Source organism: Oryctolagus cuniculus, chromosome 1 (assembly GCF_964237555.1).
Source record: "Oryctolagus cuniculus chromosome 1, mOryCun1.1, whole genome shotgun sequence".
Lineage (NCBI taxonomy): Eukaryota > Metazoa > Chordata > Mammalia > Lagomorpha > Leporidae > Oryctolagus > Oryctolagus cuniculus.
In genome coordinates this window covers 13,702,267-13,724,024 of record NC_091432.1, presented here as the reverse complement: position 1 = coordinate 13,724,024, position 21,758 = coordinate 13,702,267, and the positions used below count along the sequence as shown (strand labels likewise).

Below are 21,758 nucleotides of genomic sequence, written 5' to 3'. Positions count from 1 at the left end.
GTGGAGCAGTGATTAAATAAAATGTCATTACTAACATTTGACAAACAAGTTCCAGGAAGTGCAACCATTCCTCTTTGTTTTCCTTTCAGGTATTATATTTCTGAGTGTACCTTTTTTTAACTACACAAAAGACATCTGAAAATTTGAGGGTATTCCCTCTGAAATTTAAATGCTTATAGACTTTAAATGTAACTCATTGCATGAAGAAGCTCAGAATGTTTCAAACACAATTATTGTATATACTACAATTCTAAAATCCCATTCTTAAGGAAAATTTTGCCTTCTTAACTATTTTCTTGAATGCACTCTTCACTTCCTTGTTCCTCAGAGTGTAGACCACAGGGTTCAGCATGGGGATGACCATAGCATAGAACACAGATGCCATTTTGTCTGTGTCCATGGAGTGACTGGAGCTGGGCTGTAAGTACATGAAGATGACAGTTCCATAGAAGATGGAGACTGCAGTGAGGTGGGAAGCACAGGTGGACAAAGCCTTTTGGTGTCCCTTAGTTGAGCGCATCTTCAAGATTGTGATAAATATGAACGTGTAAGATATCAGGATAACCAGAAGAGCACAAAATACATTGAAGCTTGACATAAAAACCAGAATCACTTCACTAATATATTTATCAGAGCAAGAAAGAGCCATGACTGCTGGCACATCACAGAAAAAGTGATGAACCACATTGGATGTACCGAAGGAGAGACTGAATATATCTCCAATGTGGAAAACAGAATTCATGAAACCACAAATGTAGGAGCCTATGGCCAGATGAGCACACACATTTGTTGTCATGGTGGCAGTGTAATGTAGGGGTTTACACACTGCTGCATAGCGGTCAAAGGCCATTGATGCCAAGAGGTAATTTTCCACTGTGGCAAAGGCTACGAAAAAGAACATCTGTGTGGCACAAGCGTTGTAGGAAATGACCTTGTCTCCTATGAGGAGCCCAGTCATCACTTTGGGAGTGACAGCTGAGGAGTATCCAAAATCCACCAGAGACAGGTTACTGAGAAAAAAATACATGGGTGTGTGGAGTTGAGAGTCCAAGAGAATCAACACAATCATTCCTAGGTTCCCAACCACACTGATGAGGTAAATGAGAGTGAAAATGACGAAGAGGGAGACCTGTAGTTCTGGGGCATTGGTTAGTCCCAGCAAAATGAACTGTGTCACTTCTGAACAGTTTTCCATCAATTACATAGGAATCACAAGAGGGCCTGTAGTAATGAGAACTAAAGGAATACAGTGATTAAAAAGGATTTAGTGAAATTGAAATGTATAAATAGCATGAGTATTATGTATTATAAAAATTTATCTTTCAAAATTCTATAGATCTAAAACACACTTACAACAATATTTTATATATCCATTATTAATAGAATTACAATCTGTTGAATCCAAAAGATCCTTATGGATCATCTCACAATTTTTTAATTTTATATGTTTCAATTTTAAAATTTTACAAATTTCTAAACTGATGTGTAGAATGTTTACTGACTTGTCCAAGAGGACTCATCTGGAATAACTAAATTTATTTGCCAATTCAGATTTCCCTAGTTTAGTTAAAGCTTACACTTCTGTGTTACTCACATGCAGGAACCACTTTAGACAATCTTTATGTATATTTATTGACTCCTTATGGCACATAAGGTAAAGTACTATATTCACATTTACATGGGTATTAACTACTAAACAAACCTTTGGATCCAGGAAAGTGGTTCTCAAGTTCGTGGGCTTATTTAATACTGCATTAAACTGAATTTAAGCAGTTTACAAATATTCATCATCTTCATTGGTTCAAACTCAGTGTTTGGCATTTCACAGTGAAGTAACCAAAATAAATGCACAGTAGATATCTTAGACTAACTGGGGCAGTAGGGCATGCACAGCCAGCTGAAATAACTATGAAAGGAAAACATAGCATCTGACATGGGGCTGACCTCAAGCAGGAGCTGCATATTAGCCCTAACATTTATTATCTAGATAACGTTTGTCCCAATACAACCTTCAGACCTCACTTATTCCACCTGAAAGCTGAAAATATTAATAGGAAGTAACTCGATGTATTATCTTAACAATTAAATGAAATAATACATTTTTAAAACTAGGGCTAAAAATGCTAGGTGTTTAGCATGACATGCTGAGAGGCAGAGATAATATTATCAGGAAGAATTCATCGTCCCCGTGGTTGTTTGATAAAGGTAGATGGTGATACACAGGTTTCATGTGTGAGTAAATTTGGGGGCGTTATCACCTTCCTCTTCATTTTGCCTTTTCTTACACACTAGGGTCACTGAGATTTTCTGTGCTCCCCAGTAATTCTCACTCTGTCTTTTCCCCACCCATTTAATTGGCTGCTCTGCTATTCTGTATGGGCCATTGTTTTGTTTAATCTTTTCTGCAAAATACATATTTTAGCTTTATTTGAAAGAGTTTCCTCTCCTTAAACTCATTCTTTCATTATTATTATTATCCCTTGGTTGAAATCAGATAATTAAGGTTAAAAGTGCATACTTTGCGAGTTACCTTTTGCCTGCAGATTTATTTTGGTTAAAAACTTCATATTGTAAAATTATTATTTAAATCAGCTCTTGTGTAGAAGCAGAGTTTTAAAATAGGAAGGATATCCATCTATTGCCAACTACTTTCCTTACCATTGTTCTACATTAAAGTTTATAAGCATTTTATTTGTTAACTTTAACACACATATCCACTTTCAGAATATACTATGTTCTACAAATAATGTTAAAATTTTTCATTTAAATGTTTATAGGTTTGTATTTGTGCGTTATGTGTGTGGTAGGTATTATTATTTTAATTTTATTATTACTGGAATTAAAAATTTGGTTTTGTGATATTCTGTAGCCTCACAATTAGAATGATGAGTATTCACAATTCAAAATTAAAATCCAGTTCCAACTTAATTTAAATTTCCACCTTGCTACCATGTGTTTACATGCACCAATAATAATAAGCATGCGAATATAGCAAGAAGGTTAAGATGTTCAGACATTGCTATTTCACTTATTTCCCTTTATATGTTTAAGGAGCCTTCAGTTTACACTTTAAATATTTGCTTGTTTTATCTCTAATGGAAGGCTAACTGGGTGAACTATATGAGCATGCTGAAATTACCAACTACTCATCATAGCATCATCCACCTGTTATTATTGTCCATATACTCTAGCAAGACATTTCACAATTGTCAACAAACTCCATACCAATGGAAGTATTGACATTTATACCCCTGCCTCAACATACTATTTTAGAAGAAAGCAGCTACTTCTGTGATCAAATTGTGTATGTATAGCCGTCCCCACTGCTTCTGCATGAACTGTACTTTTCTCTAATTGTGTCTATGGAATACAGAAGCTTACCTTGCTGCTGGAAAAGAAGTCAATATTGATTAGGCAGCCTGACTTCATGAATTCAGCATGAAAAAAATGCATAAAGGCTGTTAGAGAGGTTCTCTCACAGATACATGTGAACAAGTTGCAAGTTATCTAAGGCAAGCAAAGACGGAAACAAAAACACTAACATGGATCCAGGCACCTGAGTTCAAGTCTTGAGTCCACCATTAATTCTAAGGGGGCCTTTAGTAGGGTCACTTATCTCCTCCTTCATTGTAAAACAACCATAATAAAATTACCTCTCTTGCATCATTCATAGAATTGCATCTGTACAGAGCAAATATTAGGAGATTTGCAAAACATCTCTAAAGGGTTATAATTTTTAAGTCATTCAATATAATATTTATCTTGCTGCCATGGTTACAAACTCATAGCAAATCCTCTGCTCTGGGAAAGGCCTGGAGGTACTGTCAAGTAACATTCAGAAAAATAAAGGGGAGCAAGATTCATTCTTACTGTTTAAAATGATGTCATGTGTTCTGGTTGGAATTTTTAGAAGCCAATGCAAGGGAACCATGAGGGAATTGTAGGAGTATGGAGTTCTCAGAGGACAACCCACATGAGGGCATCTTTTGTTGTTCCTCATCCCACTTTTCCATGAAAGAACCAATTAAATTGTCTATGGAGACCTAGCTAGATACATCAAATTTATGCACATGATTTTATACTGCTTGTTGTTATATTACCTTCTAATTAATGCAGAATTTAAAAGCAATAATGTCCACACTTTTAGCATATGCTTTCAAGAATTGTCTGAGGCTTGTGATTGTATAATCACTACCACAATCAAGATATTTTTTGTTAATCAACTAAACAACACTCCAAGATTCCTTTCAGTCAGCTCCTTTACCCATCCAGTTTCTCTGAAAACGACTAAAATACTTTTGTCCATGTAATTTTATGTTTGCAAGATTTTTTCTAACTGGAATCCTAGCATATATGCGCTTCTCGTCTTACTTTTTAAATTTAATGCATTGGAGATTCATTAATGTTCTCATCCTTATTAGCAGTGGAATCTTTTGTGGAGTAATATTCCATTTATGGACATTATGTATTTCTTATCCATTCCTATTGTTCATCTACTAATGTTACTAGTGCTCTGAAAATGATCAGGGAGTTGTGGTGGAAACTAACAGCGGAAAATATTTTCAATGTAAGTGATTAAGAAGGTAGATAAATTAATCAGTTTCTATTTGAGGAAACAAAAACACTGTTCAGGAATAGGAGATTATTTAACGAATCCAATTTTTAAAATCTGGGAGGAGGAGGCCAGCACTGTGGCGAAGAGAGTAAGGCCACTGCCTGCAGTTCTGGTATCCCACATGGGCGCTGGTTTGAGACTCCACTGCTCTACTTCCGATCCAGTTTTCTGCTATGGCCTGGGAAAAGAATGGAAGATGCCCAAGTGCTTGCCCCTGTGCCTGCATGGGGACCTGGAGGGAGCTCCTGGCTCTTGGCTTGGGATAGGTCCAGCTCCCGCCATTGTGGCCATTTTGGGAGTGAACCAGCAGGTGGAAGATCTCTTTCTGCCTCTGCCTCTCTGTAACTCCTCGTGGTAGTCATGTTATCCTTGTAGTCTCCTGGGTGACTAGGTTATTATTTTTCTCACACATTCAATGCATCAGTATACCATATTCTCTACCTTTCAAACACCTTGAAATAATGTAAATAATTTGGAGGCTATGCTATTTCTGTGATGTTAAATATATTAATAATGACTTTGAGGAAAAAGAAAATAAACAGTTTAATGAAGATATAATTTCAGAGATTTATTTAAATTCCAAGAAAAAGATATAGAACATAGAAGGATTACTTGGGATAGCTATTTAAATTGGATAGTCCAGAAGAGAGTTTTAATAGAATCACTGCAATGTCTAGTAAGAGAGGTCCCATGAAGGAAAAAAAAATAAGCTAGAGATAAATATAGCAGTTCAGATTGAAGTAAAAATTGTGTGTTGACTACTGGTTTTCCCTGCAATCTTGCTTTCTTTTTCTTCTGGATCACTGAGATTTCAGCTAAACACATTGTCACTCAGCTAGAGAATAAATTTCAAAATTGGCTTTACAGCAGGCTGTGGCCATGTGACTGAATTCTTGGCAATGAAATGTGTTCAGAAGTAATGTGTGTGACTACCACTTCACTTGCTAAATTGAAAATTATTTGCCTTATCTCTGGTCCTTTTCCTTTTCTCCAGATAGAACAGTTATGATGAGGAAAGTCTTCAAGACTAAGAGATGGTAGAAAGAGGCACTGTGAAAGGAATCTCCATGTTAGAGTGAGCTACCAAAGCAGTCTAGAGAATTCATTTTCATTGCTACATTAGTTACTGCTATTTGAGAAATAAATTTCTTATTTGTGCCTCTATAGTTATCTTTCTTTGTTATAGCAGTTTAGCCTAAGTTACAATTGTGCTAGGCTAACCATGATAGATAACTGATTAACTACATAGATTAAATACTCCTTCTAATTAAAATTATATGCTGAGCCGAGTCTTCATCTTCTCAATGGCTTTCCTGAAACCGTTATTAACCTCTTTATTCCTTAGACTGTAGACAATTGGATTCAACATGGGAATTACTATTGTGTAGAACACAGATGCCATTTGGTCATTGTCCATAGAATGACTAGAACTGGGCTGTAAGTACATGAAGATCACAGTTCCGTAGAATATGGTTACAGCAGTAAGGTGAGAAGCACAGGTGGAGAAGGCTTTCTTCCGCCCTTCTGCAGAATGCATCCTCAAGATGGCAATGAAAATGAACAAATAAGAGGTCAAGATAACTAAAATTGCAAAAAAGACATTGAAAGCTGCTAAGATAAACAGCACAATCTCATTCATGTAGATATTAGAGCAGGAAAGAGCCAGGATTGGGGGGATGTCACAGAAAAAGTGATGGATCACATTAGAATGGCAGAAGGAAAGACTGAAGGTGAACCCAGTGTGGATGGCAGATTCAACCAAGCCCCAGAGATAGCAGCCTACCACCATCTGAGCACATGCACTGGTCGTCATGGTGGTGGTGTAATGTAAGGGTTTACACACTGCCACATGACGGTCATAGGCCATGACAGCAAGCAGGAAGCAGTCAACACTGGCAAAAGCCACGAAGAAGAACATTTGAGTAACACACCCTACAAAGGACATAACTTTATCCCCTGTGAGAAGTCCAGCCATCACTTTAGGAGTCACAGCTGAAGAGTAAACACAGTCCACCAGAGACAAGTTGCTGAGGAAAAAATACATGGGAGTGTGGAGACGAGAGTCTAGCAGAATCAACACAACCATTCCCAGGTTCCCAATTAGAGTGATGAGATAGATGAAGGTGAATGTTATGAAGAGAGGGAATTGCAGCTCTGGGATGTCAGTCAACCCCAGGAGTCTAAACTCATGCACTTCTGTGCTGTTCACCATGGATTTCATTTTGAAATTTTATTTCACCTGTCAAAACAAAAGAAGAAAATTGGATTAATTACCTACATCTGGGAAAGTATTCTTGTGCCACCCAACAGCATGAACATACCATGATGCCACTACTATTGCAGGGTTCTCAACAACCCTGAGACTGGTATTTATAACCTCTGTATTTCAATCTGTAAGAAAGTGTGATAAACTAGCTAGTTCTAAATACACTCAAATTTTCTAAGTGACCACTCCGTTATCCTTAAAATATTTACTGCTTATTTTTATTTGGATTGAAAGTTTTAACTTGCTCTGAAAATTACTTTTTTAAGATCTATTTATTTTATTTGAAAGGCAAAGCTATATATAGAGAGAGGGGAGAGACAGAGAGAGAAAGAGATCTTCCATCCTGATTTACTCCCTCAAAGGGTCTCAGTGGTTGGGGCTGGGCCAGACTAAAGCCAGAAACCAAGAACTCCACTTGGTCTCTCACATGGCTGGCAGAGTTCCAATTACTTGGACCATATTCCACTGCTTTCCAAGGTACAGCAACGGGAAGCTGAATCCAAGCTGGAGCAGCTAGGACATGAACCAGCACTCTTGTGGGATACTGGCATTGGAGACAGCAGCTTAGCCCACTGCATCACAATGCCAGTCCCTGAAAATTAGTCTTTTATTACAGTAATTTCTACTTCAGATAACACTTAGGCTTATGTTAACCCTGAACTTATCATATGCCCGATATTCTGAGAAACATAAATATTATTTTAATTTTCCCAACTCTCCTATTAGATTATTGCCTGAAAATAATATGTCATTGCCTTTCTGGAAGTAAAATACTGTGAGGTATGGGATTATCATTATTGCCCATGTAGTGGTTTTCCATCACAGGTCTAAGAAAGGGTAGTTGCTCTTTCCCTCCTCAGAGAAAACTGTTAGCATTGGTCCTATTTCATTGAAAGAGATTATGAATGACTAATTGAAGAAAAAACTGTGTGTGAGTGAAATGGTCATTTTTACATTCACTTATTGTTTTTAGTTGTTATCTATTATCCCATTAACTAGGGTCTTTTTGTTTCTTACTTGTTAAGCTTCTTATTTGATAAAATATTAAGCCTTAGACCGGCACCGCGGCTCACTAGGCTAATCCTCCGCCTAGCGGCGCCGGCACACCGGGTTCTAGTCCCGGTTGGGGCGCCGGATTCTGTCCTGGTTGCCCCTCTTCCAGGCCAGCCCTCTGCTGTGGCCAGGGAGTGCAGTGGAGGATGGCCCAGGTGCTTGGGCCCTGCACCCCATGGGAGACCAGGAAAAGCACCTGGCTCCTGGCTCCTGCCATCGGATCAGCGCGGTGCGCCAGCCGCAGCGCGCCGGCCGCGGCGGCCATTGGAGGGTGAACCAACGGCAAAAGGAAGACCTTTCTCTCTGTCTCTCTCTCTCTCACTATCCACTCTGCCTGTCAAAAAAAAAAATTAAGCCTTTTTACTGTAATGGAAATTTAAAATATGCTATCTCAAAAACTTATTAAAAAATACGGAAACAAAGGTAGAAGGAAGAAGGATGGGAGGGAGGAAGAAACTATCATTATGTTCTTAGAGTTGTATTTACAAATCATATTGAATCTATTAAAAATTAATTAAAATTAAAAATGAAATAAACAAGAAAGACATGCCAAAAAAGTATAAAAACTCAAAAATAATGACCATTGAAACAAACACTGCATTGTGAAGCCTGTGTCTTGCTTTACCCTCTTGAAGCTCATCCTTGTTTTATACCCTTGGAGAAACAACATAGACATCCACCAGATTTAATTTCTTCTCTGAAAAAAATACAGAGTGAACATTACTTTTCCTCCCTTTACAATGTGATGGGATAATTAAAGCAATTTCTGAAAGTCTTTCAGAACAATTCAAATATTTATAGAGGCTGCATATTATGATACAAATGTTCAGATCTCTGGGGCTGACCAAACTGTCTACATTAAAATCCTGATCATTGCTCTTACTGGCTGGGAACCTTAGCCACATAACATTTCTGTCCTGAGATTAAAAGTAGGGATGACAACAATGGTGCTCACAAGGCTGTTTGGATAATGCAATGAGGGGATAAGTTTAAATTACTCAGAATAGTGCCTAATACATCTGTTAGTACACAATAAACATGAGCATTACTATTATTCGATAAATATCATTATTAATAGCAGCAGTAGTATGTTCAATTGGTGTGGAATGGGACAAAAAGCACAGTAAAATTATTGGAACCACATTACAGAAGTTTATGTGAATTACATCCTAATTCAAACTTGTTTAAACAAACACACCATTTTTACAAACATTAACATAAAATTTGGGGCTGAGCTTTAGGAATAACAGCAGAATCAAATTTTGAGATGCTGCCTTTTATCACATGACTTCTGCAAGGGAGTCTATTGATGGTTGTACCAATTATATCACTCAGCTATTTAATCTTGATATGAAACAGCCTCTCCTCAACTTTCAAACCTTTAAAATATACCCTGAATCCATTCACAATCCATCATTTCCAATATAACCACTCCAGGCCATATTGTAATTCAGGTCATGCCTGATAATAATGGAAGTCTAAAATGAGGCACTGAGAGTTGAGAAGCAGTGGGGGCTAAGGTATAGCTATTGAGCAATACTGAAGTTTTGTCTTGTCAACTGTACAGTAAATGCATATTAGAGTCTTTTTTGTCTTTTTAATTCCAACAGTAATACCTGCAAAAGAGTGGAGAGCCATACTGCCTTCATGCCAGGTGCTGTTGTGAGGTTATATAGAACGAAACTCCAGTCAGTCTGAATGTGAGCCTGAAAGCCTAACCAATACTTTGTGCCACCATAAATGTTGCTTCTATATGGCCTGATGTGCTTAGTATATAGCTGAGCACATAATAGAGAAAAATGAGACAAAATAATTATATAATTCTGTAATTGTAAGTCAATCTGTGACAGAAAAATGCACCTGAAGTCTAGCACCAGAAAAATTGGATTTGAATTTCAGTTTCTTCACTTTAAGTTTGGACATGATTTCTAAATTCTCTGAAGGTCATTTTTCTCCATAAAATTAAGATACTAGCTACATCACAGTTATTGGGGAAATTTAGTATACTTATATGCTTGCTTATTCACTGCCATTAGTTTGAAACTTAGGAAAACCTTAATTGGTTTATCTTTCTACTTAGTTCCTACCACAGAGCATGGCACAAATCACAAAGTCAATAAATTTTTGTTGGATGAATGGAATAATGAAGAAATAGTTGTCACTGATAAACAAAAGCATCTCTGTAAAGAATAATTCCCACTGAGAAATGAAGTAGCACTTTCAAAGACAACTACTCTGAGATTCTAAATTAGTAATATATCAAAACGGAATAGAATTGATGTGTATTTCAATTATATTTTCATAAGAATGCATTCCTCATTAATATAATTTTATTCAGTATAGTAAACATTGGGTTTAATACAATTATTGTCAGTAGCATTCTTAAAATCCCCCAAATAATGCACTCAGTGGAAATTATTTAAATCTCAAGAAAAATATATTTATATTTATTTGAAAATAATAAAAAATGGGCTGATGTCATGGTGCAGTGGGTTAAACTGCCACTTATGATGATGGCATCCCATATCAAAGCCTCACGTTGATCCAGCTCTCTGCTAAGCACCTGGGGAGGCAGCAGATGGCCCAAGTATCTTGGATCCGTGAGGAGACCAGAAAGGAGTTCCAGATCTGGCTTTGGCCTGACCCAGCCCTGACTGTTGAGGTCTTCTGGGGAGTGACCCATGAGATGGAAAATCTCTATTTCCATCTTTTTCTCTCTATCATTCTGCCTTTCAAAGAAGGAAAGAGAAACCTTTTTAAAAAAAGAAAATAATCAAGAAGAACGTTCCACAAAACACTTTTTGTTGGCATAAATAAATTATACTTATTAAGGTACAGATCATTAATTATATTAAAATTAATGTAAATTATTATATTCATCAGATCTTTAGCAAATAAACCTTCCATGAAATTGTTTTAGATGAGTTTTTGAGGAGTAACTTACCACAGGCCTTTCCTAACGCAGTATTGTACAAACTGCAGTCCACGACCCACACTAATGAAAGGTGAGATCGATCAGGTGGTGGATTGGGACCAATATCTTCAAGAATTAAATTAAGTCAAATAGCAGATGCAGCATGTACTCTGTGCAGGTTCTTTCCTTAGTGCTTTGCATATATGAACTCTTTTTTTTTTAACTTTTATTTAATGAATATAAATTTCCAAAGTACGGCTTATGGATTACAATGGCTTCCCCCCCCATAACATCTCTCCCACCCGCATCCCTCCCCTTTCCCACTCCCTCTCCCCTTCCATTCACATGAGGATTCATTTTCGATTCTCTTTATATACAGAAGATCAGTTTAGCATACATTAAGTAAAGATTTCAACAGTTAGCTCCCACACAGAAACATAAAGTGAAAAATAATAGATGATTTTTTAAATGATGATGAAATCAGATCAGACCTATTGTCATGTTTAATCCCAGTGAGAGTCAAGTTGGGAATTGATAATTTCTTCTTTTTTTTTTTTTTTTTTTTACAGAAGATCAGTTTAGTATACATTAAGTAAAGATTTCAACAGTTTGCACCCCCATAGAAACACAAAGCGAAATATACTGTTTGAGTACTCATTATAGCATTAAGTCTCAATGTACAGCACATTAAGGACAGAGATCCTACATGAGGAGTAAGTGCACAGTGACTCCTGTTGTTGACTTTACAAATTGACACTCCTGTTTATGGCATCAGGAATCTCCCTATGCACCAGTCATGAGTTTCCAAGGCTATGGAAGCCTTTTGAGTTCACTGACTCTTATCTTGTTTAGACAAGGTCATATTCAAAGTGGAGGTTCTCTCCTCCCTTCAGAGAAAGGTACCTCCTTCTTTGAAGACCTGTTCTTTCCACTGGGATCTCACTCACAGAGATCTTTCATTTAGGGTTGTTTTTTTTTTGGGTTTTTTTTTTTTTTTTTTTTTTTTTTTGTCAGAGTGTCTTGGCTTTCCATGCCTGAAATACTCTCATGGGCTTTTTATATTAACTCTTAAGATAGGAAAGAATACATTGTCAAAGTGCATTGAAAATGAGAAAGTACTTAGGGCTCCATGAAAGTTATTATTTTATGTGTGTATGTGTGTGCTGAGCCACAATGTAAATCACATATTGTATTCAAATGGCCTAAAACTTTGATCAAGAGTCTCTGAACAGCCCGTGCAAACCTGTGCACAACACCGTGCATTAGCAACACAGGATAATGGGCTTCATAATGTGATCAATAAAGAGAGCACTGTTTATTCATTGATTCACTTTATGTTTCAGTTCCATTTCTTTTAAAACACTTTTAAAATTAATATAAAGAGAATAAATTTCATGCAGGTCATAGATACAATAATAAGAGCATAGTGATACTTCCCTCCCATCCTCTCTTCTTCCCTTCTTTCTCTCTTTCCTTCCTTCTTTTTAAAGTTTTGCAATAACATCTTTTTAATTAACTTTATAGTCATAGGCTTAGTGATCCACTAAATAAAGAGTTCAGCAAGTAAAATGTAGGGGCTGACATCATGATGTAGCAGGTAAAGCCACCACCTGCAAGGCCAGCATCCAACATGGATGCCAATTCAAGTCCCAGCTGCTCTACTTCTGATCCAGCTCCCTGCTAATGCACCTGGCAAAGCAGTGGAGGATGGTCCAAGTCCTTGGCCCTTGCAGCCATGTGAGAGACCTGGAAGAAGGACCTGACTCCTGGCTTCAATCTGGGCCAGCCGTGGCCATGCAGCCATTTGGGGAGTGAACCAGTGGATGAAACTGTCTCTCTGTCTCTCTCTCTCTCTCTCTCTCTGCAATTCTGCCTTTCAAATAAATAAAATAATTCTTAAAAAAGCAAGTAAAAAGGAGAAAGACCACTGTTCAGCAGGAATATAGACAAGGGCTATGAACAATAATCAAATCCTAGGATGTTAATCTCACTCATACACATTAAATATTTTGTACTCTATATTTTAGAACCACATGCATCAAGAACAGTTTGCTGAGTGCCCATTATTTTTTAAACGGGGTTTTAAACAATGAGAAAAATATCACCTTCTATTATTTGAATAAAATCACCACTTTCCTAACTGGTGTAGGTCATTGTAATATCTTGAGCCAAGCATCCTAAAAACATGATAGTATTGGGGCCAGCACCATGGCTCACTTGGTAAATCCTCTGCCTGCAGCGCCAGCATCCCATATGGACACTGGGTTCTAGTACCGGTTGCTCCTCTTCCAGTCCAGCTCTCTGCTCTGGCCTGGGAAGGCAGTGGAGGATGGCCCAAGTGCTTGGGCTCCTGTACCCGCATGGGAGACCAGGAAGAAGCACCGGCTCCTGGCTTCGGATCGGCGCAGCGCCAGCAGTAGCGGCCATTTGGAGAGTGAACCAACGGAAGGAAGACCTTACTCTCTGTCTCTCTCTCTCTCACTGTATATAACTCTACCTGCAAAATAAATAAAATAAATAAGTAAATAAATATATTAACGCCTGGGACATTAAACCCTGAAAATGGCTGTCCCTGTGCTTTGACATACCACGTCTTCTATTCCCACAATCTGAACAGACCACAGAACTGAGTTAGAAGCTCCCCTTGCTCTTCCTGGAAGATGACACACCTTTGGGGATCTAAAAATTACAAGTCTCACTCAAAGAAGAAAGAGAGGATTTAATTTTCTAAAGGCTGAGGGCATAAGGAAAGATAATTATTGGATGTAATGAAAATAGTCTCCAACCTGTCACCCAGGGTTAGTTAGAGGACATTTAGGAAAAAATCTTTGAATGCAATCTATAAATTGAACAACTGTTAGAATGAATCATCATACTCACTGTCACCGCAAACATCATTTTTAGTTGGAGATTTTATCCTGGGCCATTATTACAGGCTCATATTGAAAAACCAGTGTGAAATAAATTCATTTCATAAAATTGGCGACCTTTTATTTTAAGCTCAATAAATGAATGTCAAAAAGGCTTTGGTATCCAGGCTGGTCCCTCTGTAATGATGTCAGATGCAGTCTTATAGGGATGCAAAAGACCAATTACTGGAAAACAAAAGGATTTGTACATATTATATAAAGTTCCCAGGCTACTAGGTACTCATGAGACCAACTAGTCTCTCACTCCAGATACCTAGAAAAGCAGCAATTAAACTGTCTGTGGAGACCTAGCTCAGCATGTTGAGGAAGAATACCTCCATTACTTCTATTACTTGAAGTTGTTGCTTCTTGATAGACAGAACATCTTCAGGAGATTCCTGAGACATGCAATGGAACCAGGCTGGAGCACTCTATTTATATCAGCTGTGTGGTTCACATCAGCATGATTTCCCAAAGTTAATATTGAAAAGCTTAAAGGTGATTCAACCTCACTGCACTTAAATTATCTTATTTATAAAATGGAGCTGATGATAGAAACTGCTTCATATGATTTTGGAGAGCTGCATGTAAGCTAATATTTATAAAGACATAATGGAGCCTGGTACATTGTAAATTTTCAACAAACACTAGTTATAAAAGCTTTGCAAAGTCTTTGTTTTTTATGTGAGCACTTATATCCATTTGTGAGATTGAACCCTTAATCTCCCCAATAAATCATTTATGCCTTAGGGATCTTGGAAGCCACTATGAATTAATTCCAAAGACTCTACCACATAGAAGAGAAATTGTCTATGTGTTAATAATGACCAAAGTAAAAAATATGACCGAGGGTGATCAAAATGTAAAATATTTAAACTTACAAAGCAAATTATAGAAAAATGCTTTATCTGTAGCACATTGGATTTACTCACTGGGTGAGAGACAAAGCCAAACAACTCGGATTCACCAAAATTATCCAAACATATTTTAATATAGAAATCATAAGGTGGCTACCAGGAGCAGGTTATGACAATTTTTTGACTGTCCTTTACCCAAACTCTGCCTATTTTTTTAATAGTTCTCCACTACATGAAACTTGGCAAAGGGCTACCTAATAGAGTTCAAGGGCACACCTAGAGGAGATCTAGAGGAAGGCATGAGTTCAAACCCTGGTTGTGCCCACATTGTCATAGAGCAGGAGCAAGAGCCTAAAATCATTAGGCCTTACTTTCCTCATAAGTAAAATGGGAATAATAATAATTTCTATTCATTGAGTTGTCAGGATTAAATGAGTTAAGATTTATAAAGTATGCAGAACCATGTCAACATACTAGAAAGCTATAGGAATGGGAGTGGATGTTATGTAATCTTGCTTACCAGGGTCACAGGTCAACTACCTGCAAAGGAATTTGTTTTAGTCAGAAGTATCCAATTAGAGACACCCAAAAGTCATGATGTTAGATTGTTGTGGCATGTGGCATTAGTGAGAAGTTGAAAGTTGTGACACTGATGACAAAGGTCTTAGTGTTGAAGGATGGAAGTGGTAGAACAGTTGCAGTGGTTTAACATTGCCTGTGGTTCCTACTCCATGGCTCACATTGTTTAGCACCAGTTTTTCTTAACCTAATTCTGTTAGTCAGCTTTTCGTCTTTTCGTTACTTTAACTAAAATACTTAAGAGGAGCTTCTTGGAAAGGAAAAGGTTTAATGTAGCTCACAGTCTGCAGGTTCCCAGTTCAGCAACAGACAGCTCATTCAGTCTGGCATCTGGTGGAGGCTGACAACGGTTGAGTGTGGGTGTGGAGGAAGAATTACATGGTGAGCCAGGTAACAGAGACAGAGAAGCTCAGTCAAAGTTGGCTTAAATGACCAACCCTCCCACACGAATTACCTTCTGAGGGCAAACCCCCAGTGACCCAAAGATATCCCACTGGTCCTACCTTCTAGTGGCCATAATTAGATCAAGTCTCCACCTTAATCCATCAATAACTAATATCAATCCATTACTTGTGTGACATAAGGCTTCGGGGGTTATTTTTATGTATGAGTTTGTGGAGCCAAGTTCCATTCAATCTACACCAGAAATTGAATCACCTTATCCTTGGTTCTGTGAGCACACCATTATTCCTGGAGTAAGAACCTTTTCTGTTAACTAGCCATTTGATTTCTGTTGAATATATTCAAGATCATCACTTCTCTTACCTACATTTCACCTATATCCATTTTCAAGGCAGGGATGATAATGATGGAGGGAAACTCCTAAGTTTCCACTGTGACTTCTACTGGATCTTCTCTCCTCTCATTCCTTAAGTCCCCTAACAAACCATGAATAGAGTCCTTGATACCACATGCCAAACATCAAGAATCTTAAATTATAGGAGCAAACATATGTCCTTCTCTGAATCTACTTACTCACATTATCTTGGCTTAATAATTCATTAACCAAGGATGTCTCTACTTCATTCAATGGAGGAATTTCAATTCAGCTTGGAAAGAATGTTTTTAAAAATCCATGAAGGCCGGCACCACAGCTCACTAGGCTAATCCTCCACCTTGCGGCGCTGGCACACCGGGTTCTAGTCCCGGTTGGGGCGCCGGATTCTGTCCCGGTTGCCCCTCTTCCAGGCCAGCTCTCTGCTGTGGCCTGGGAGTGCAGTGGAGGATGGCCCAAGTCCTTGGGCCCTGCACCCAATGGGAGACCAGGATAAGTACCTGGCTCCTGCCTTCGGATCAGCGTGGTGCGCTGGCCGCGACGGCCATTGGAGGACGAACCAACTACAAAGGAAGACCTTTCTCTCTGTCTCTCTCTCTCACTGTCCACTCTGCCTGTCAAAAAAATTTTTAAAAAATCCATGAAGACATGGGGTTGGCACTGTGGCATAGCGGGTAAAGCCGCCACCTGTGCTGGCATCCCATGTAGGAGCCAGTTTGAGTCCCAGATGCTCCACTTCTGATCCAGCTCTCTGCTATGGCCTGGGAAAACAGTAGAAGATGGCCCAAGTCCTTGGGCCTCTGCATCCGCATGGCAGACCCAGAAGAAGCTCCTGGCTCCTGGTTTCGGATCAGCGCAGCTCCAACTATTGAGGCCAATTGGGGAGTGAACCAGCGAATGGAAGACCCTCCCCCCACCTCTCCTTCTCTTTCTGTGTAACTCTGCTTTTCAAATAAATAACTAAATCTTTTTTAAAAAATCCGTGAAGATGAAGTATATTTCACTGTTATGAGGTTCCCTAGTTCAATATTACTTAAATACAAATTTATTTCAAAAAACAAGCATGAGTATAAAAAGTACTTTATTGATTAACAGAAATGAAATTGTTAGGCATTCAGAAGTTGACTGGCTTCAGAAAAAGCAAGATTGGGATTCTCCAACATCTGTGATTTAAATGACTTTACACATTTCCCCTAGGAAGCTACATGCCATTTTGATAAATGAGAAGAGAAAAAAATATTATTCAGATTTGCCATCTAAGTGATTTGAATGCCTTGTTTCAGTTCAGATTTTTAGAAAACTTTACTTAGTGGGGGGTTAAGCTTATGGTCATAAAATAAATTGAAAGTATGTCATTGTGAAAACTAAAAGAAAAAGAAGAAAGAGGGAGGGTGGGTATGAGGGACAGAAGGAGGAGAAGATGAGAAGTATCATTATGCTCTTATAACTGTATATATAAAAACATGGAATTTGTTTCCTTTATATAAATAAAAATTTTAAAAAGAAAATTGAAAAAGATGGTATTCCCAAACTTACAATAAGAAAAATTCTAAAACCAACCAAAAATTAGCTACTTTTCTTGGATCTATCAGAAAACTAAAGTTAAATCCCAAATATTTAGAGATTATAGCATATACAGGGTAACACATAATCCAAACATTTCCTTAACTGAGACAAAAAACATAGGATGACAAGTAACTGTTATGAATATACAACTAGAAATTCTAGGTAGTCATTTCTATCAATATGGTTATAAGTCCTAAGTCATTTTTTTTACTAAACCATGTGACAAATTTCTTAGCCATGTCATTTTCTCTACATATAAAAAAAATCACTGTGTGTGCATATCACAACTCAATCCATGTTCTCTTTTTAATAACAACATTACAATTCTATTTACTTGTAATTTCTCTTACTGATTGGCCTAAATTAGATAATAAAGAGTTCCATGATGATAGTTAAATGACTTTCCAATAGCTTTTGAAATTAATTGATTTGAAAATTCTTTTATATATGAAAAAGGAAGGAAGAACAGGATAACTTTTTTGTTATTAACTCACTGGATGACCACATGTTCCAGATTACCTTCATATTTTTATTTAGCAGATATAAATTTTCTAATGTTAATCCAAGTAATTGGCTCATAACACTAGACAAATATATAAATCTCATGTCATGTAATCTAATCTTCTCATTTACACTATACTGTGTCATGCTGTGATATACATAGCGCAATTACACCTTTATCACAGATATTTTCAAAAAGCCTCAAAAGAAGAAAATTAAGAAATTTGGCATTTAAACCCAGATGTGGGGTTATGGGTACCTGGACCCCAGTTAAGACCTGTTTGAGACACTTGTACCCCATATTTGAGTGCTTAGGTTAGAGTCATAGCTCCACTTCTGGTTTCCTGCTAATGCTCACTCTTGGAGGCAGAAGCCAATGGCTCAAGTATTTGGGCCACTGCAATCTATATGGGAGACTTCGATTGACTTCTGGGTCCTGACTTTAGCCTATCCCAGCTCTGGCTGTTACAGGTACTTGTTGAGTGAACCATCAGATGGAAGATGGCTGTTTCTGTCTGTCTGCCTCTCATAAATATATAAAAGAATAGGTAGACTTAAATCCAGATACGCCTCCCTGTACCGTATATTCTTACAACCGCCACACTGCAGATTATGGCAACACTGTGAACTTAGAGAAAAGGTTTCATTCAATTCACTAACAGCAGTAAGATCTTCAGATACTCCTCCCAGGATAAGACAAAGAGACATTAGTCATGTGGAACAATGAATTAGAAATGAGCAGGCTGAATACTTGGGTGTAGGATTTCATACTCAGTCATGCCTCAATAGAGTAGAGGTTATTCAAATATCTCTGAGTATAATCATGATTCTGAGCTTTTTTAACCCAGAGGCTTGAAGTAATTCTTTATGGATATGCTAAATAATCCTTAAGAAATTATTATGAGAGTTGCAGGCATTGTGGTACAGCAGGTTAAGCTACAGCTTGCAACACTGGCATCCCATATTTGAGTACTAGTTCAAGTCCCTGCCACTTCGTTTCCAATCCAGTTCCCTGCTAATGCACCTGGGAAAGCAGCAGAAGATGATCCAAGTACTTGAATCCCTGCCACACATGTGGGAGGTCCAAATGGAGTTCTGAGCCACTGGTTTTGGCCTGGCCCAACCCTAGCCATTGCAGCCATATGGGGAGTGAATCGGCAGATGGAAGATTCTTTCTCACTCTCTCGCTTTTCCCTTATCATTCTGCCTCTGCTTCTCCTTGTCATTCCGTCTTGTATTATCATAATAGTGATAAAAGAAATTATTATGGGGTGGGCATTTAGTCTAGGAGTTAAGATGCTGGTTAAGATGCCTGTGTTCCATAATGGAGTAACTACATTCAAAATCCAGCTCCCTGGGAGGGAGCTGTAATGCCACCCATATGGAAAACTTGAGATACATTCCCAGCTCATGGTTCCAGCTGCGGCACAGCCTTGGCCACTGCAGGCATCTAGGGAGTAAACCAATGGAGGAAAGTCTCTCTCTCTCTCTTTCTCTCTCTCTCTCTCTTCTCCCTTTCCCTCTCTCTCCCTTTCCCTCTCCCTCTCCTTTCCTCTCTCTCTCTCTTTCTGTACTTCCTCTTCACCTTCACCTCCCTGACTCTTGAATCAATCAATCAATCAATCAACCAATTGACTTTTTAAAAAGAAATGATTGTAACTTTTTTCTCATAATGACAGTTTCTTAAGGTAGTGGGTATAAATGGTTCCCAACGTGAAGTTAATTGTGAATCCTAGTGGCTATTTCTTCTGGTCCTGTGAGCCAGACCAGTACTCCTAAGGATAGCCTGGCCTTGGTGTTGAATGTTCTTGTTTTGTTTCTTGGTTCTGGAAGGATGCTGCCGAGGACATTGCTAAGGAAGATATCTTGTTATGTGTGCCACAGTCACACCGGCTTCTTTACAATTCTGAAACTTCCTTGAAACTTGGTGACTTCACCACATACTTACCACTTTGCTTAGAACAAACATTCCCCTCAGGTTCCTCATTATTTTTAGGCCCAATCAAAATGTTGTTTTCCTGAGAAAATATTCTTACCTCCCATGGAAGTAGAATCTTTCCTCTATCTCACTTTCCTATGTTTAATTATATGCATGTTTTATATATAGTGTATATATACTTTATTTTGCATGTGATTATGTGGCTTCTTAGTGTGTTTAATTCTATGCCATATATCTTCTCCATTAGGTGTAAGCACCATTAGTGCAATAAAAATACTTGTCTTGCATTAGTTTGTACTCCCACAGCTCAGCGCTGCAGCTGAGTCCCGTAAAGCATCAGTCAACAATTGAATTATTCTTCATGGTTCAAACATTTGCAGTGGATTAAAAGACTCTCTAATTCCTAGGGTACACTTATCTTATTTAATGACAGAACCTATTCTCCATCTCTCAATTTTTGTGTCAAAGTACAACCTGGATTTCAAAGAATGGCTTGATTTGTACATTATCAATGTGAATTAATCCATGTAATGTAAAGAAACCAATCACCTCCTTTGATAATCAGAATTGAGTCCCCTTAGAACCTTAAATAAGCTATTTTCTAGTTATGTGAAACAATGAGCTGTGGTAATCCTCAGGGAGTATTTGTCCCACGAGCATTCCACGACTGTATAACTCCCTCCTGGCTCCTACTTTTCACATTTTAACTCTCTGCATGATTATACTCGGCCTCATAGTAGATAGAGAAGCCCAAGACCGAGAGCCCCTTCGATTATTCATTATTATCTGATTATGTATAGTTGTCTAGCACTGACAAGAGCTTCCTTCCCTAACCAACGTATTACTAACAGCCTGCACCAAAGGGAGAAAACACAAGTAAAACGGCACTGCTTTTGATTATGATGATCACTACTCACAAAGTCTAAGGCACCGTAGAGATGCTCTTATTTTCTCATCATGGCAGCAGTCCTTCAGGGGAAGATGCTGTTGGGGTGGCCTCTCTGATGTTTCTCTTTTATGGGTGAAGATATTGAAGTTCAAAGAGATTAAGAACAAAGAGCAGCAGATCCAGGATGAGAACTCATCTTAGCAAATTTCGAAGGCCAATAGTACTTTTTCATTCTATTTCTTTGTGACTCTGGAAAATTATCAAGTTTTTAGCCAAGCACTGCATGAGAATCTCCAAATGGGATGCTCTCTTTTCTTGGACTGCATTTCTGATTTGAGACGTGATCCTGTATGAGGATGTTAGGCTTGCTTTTGTGTTGCTCGGGAATCAAGGTGAGCCTCTCAATCAAGTGAACAGTCTACATAGATTCAGGGGCAAAAGTAACTAGAAAATTCATCAAGGCATCCCCTTCTCCCTTGCATTATATTAGACTTGAAATTTTTGAATATTTTCTTATATATGTTTCATGAGATCAGAAGGCATATGTTTAAGCACTAAGTAGTTTCTACCCAAAGATGTAAATATGTCATGTGACATAGAGAAAAACTGCAAGAAGGTCCCGAGTCCTGGCTTTGTTAAGTGTTGATTTGTATAATTAAATTGGTCATTTGAATTATTTAATCTCTAGTCTTTCTTTCAGGAAGGATTCATCTTAACTAAGTGGAGGCTTGCAGATAAAATGAGATATCAACATAAAATATTATTGTAATCTAGAAGCTCATGCTAATATTTTTAAGAGAGAAGAAATGGACATTAAAATAGATAAACAAGGTTCAGGAAAACATTTTAAGATGCGCTGAAATGGAGGAGTATAAAATTGCACAAGGCATGACTA

The 21,758-nt window shown here is 38.0% G+C and overlaps 2 protein-coding genes across 2 annotated transcripts; both read right to left on the bottom strand.

Annotated features, from left to right (window-relative positions):
• Positions 1-250: 250 nt before the first annotated feature.
• LOC103352009 (olfactory receptor 5B2-like) lies at positions 251-1,223 on the bottom strand. The gene has a single exon (XM_008273266.3). The coding sequence runs from the start codon at positions 1,193-1,195 to the stop codon at positions 251-253; it is 945 nt and encodes a 314-aa protein (XP_008271488.2). The 5' UTR covers positions 1,196-1,223.
• Positions 1,224-5,319: 4,096 nt separating this feature from the next.
• Positions 5,320-6,925, bottom strand: LOC100343785 (olfactory receptor 5B2-like). Its single transcript, XM_008273269.3, has one exon. The coding sequence runs from the start codon at positions 6,834-6,836 to the stop codon at positions 5,889-5,891; it is 948 nt and encodes a 315-aa protein (XP_008271491.2). The 5' UTR covers positions 6,837-6,925; the 3' UTR covers positions 5,320-5,888.
• Between the last annotated feature and the right edge of the window lie 14,833 nt (positions 6,926-21,758).

What these genes read in the sequence shown, in the direction of transcription:
- LOC103352009 (XM_008273266.3), bottom strand. Translation starts at nt 1,195, where the DNA reads ATGGAAAACTGTTCAGAAGTGACACAGTTCATTTTGCTGGGACTAACC.
- LOC100343785 (XM_008273269.3), bottom strand. Translation starts at nt 6,836, where the DNA reads ATGAAATCCATGGTGAACAGCACAGAAGTGCATGAGTTTAGACTCCTG.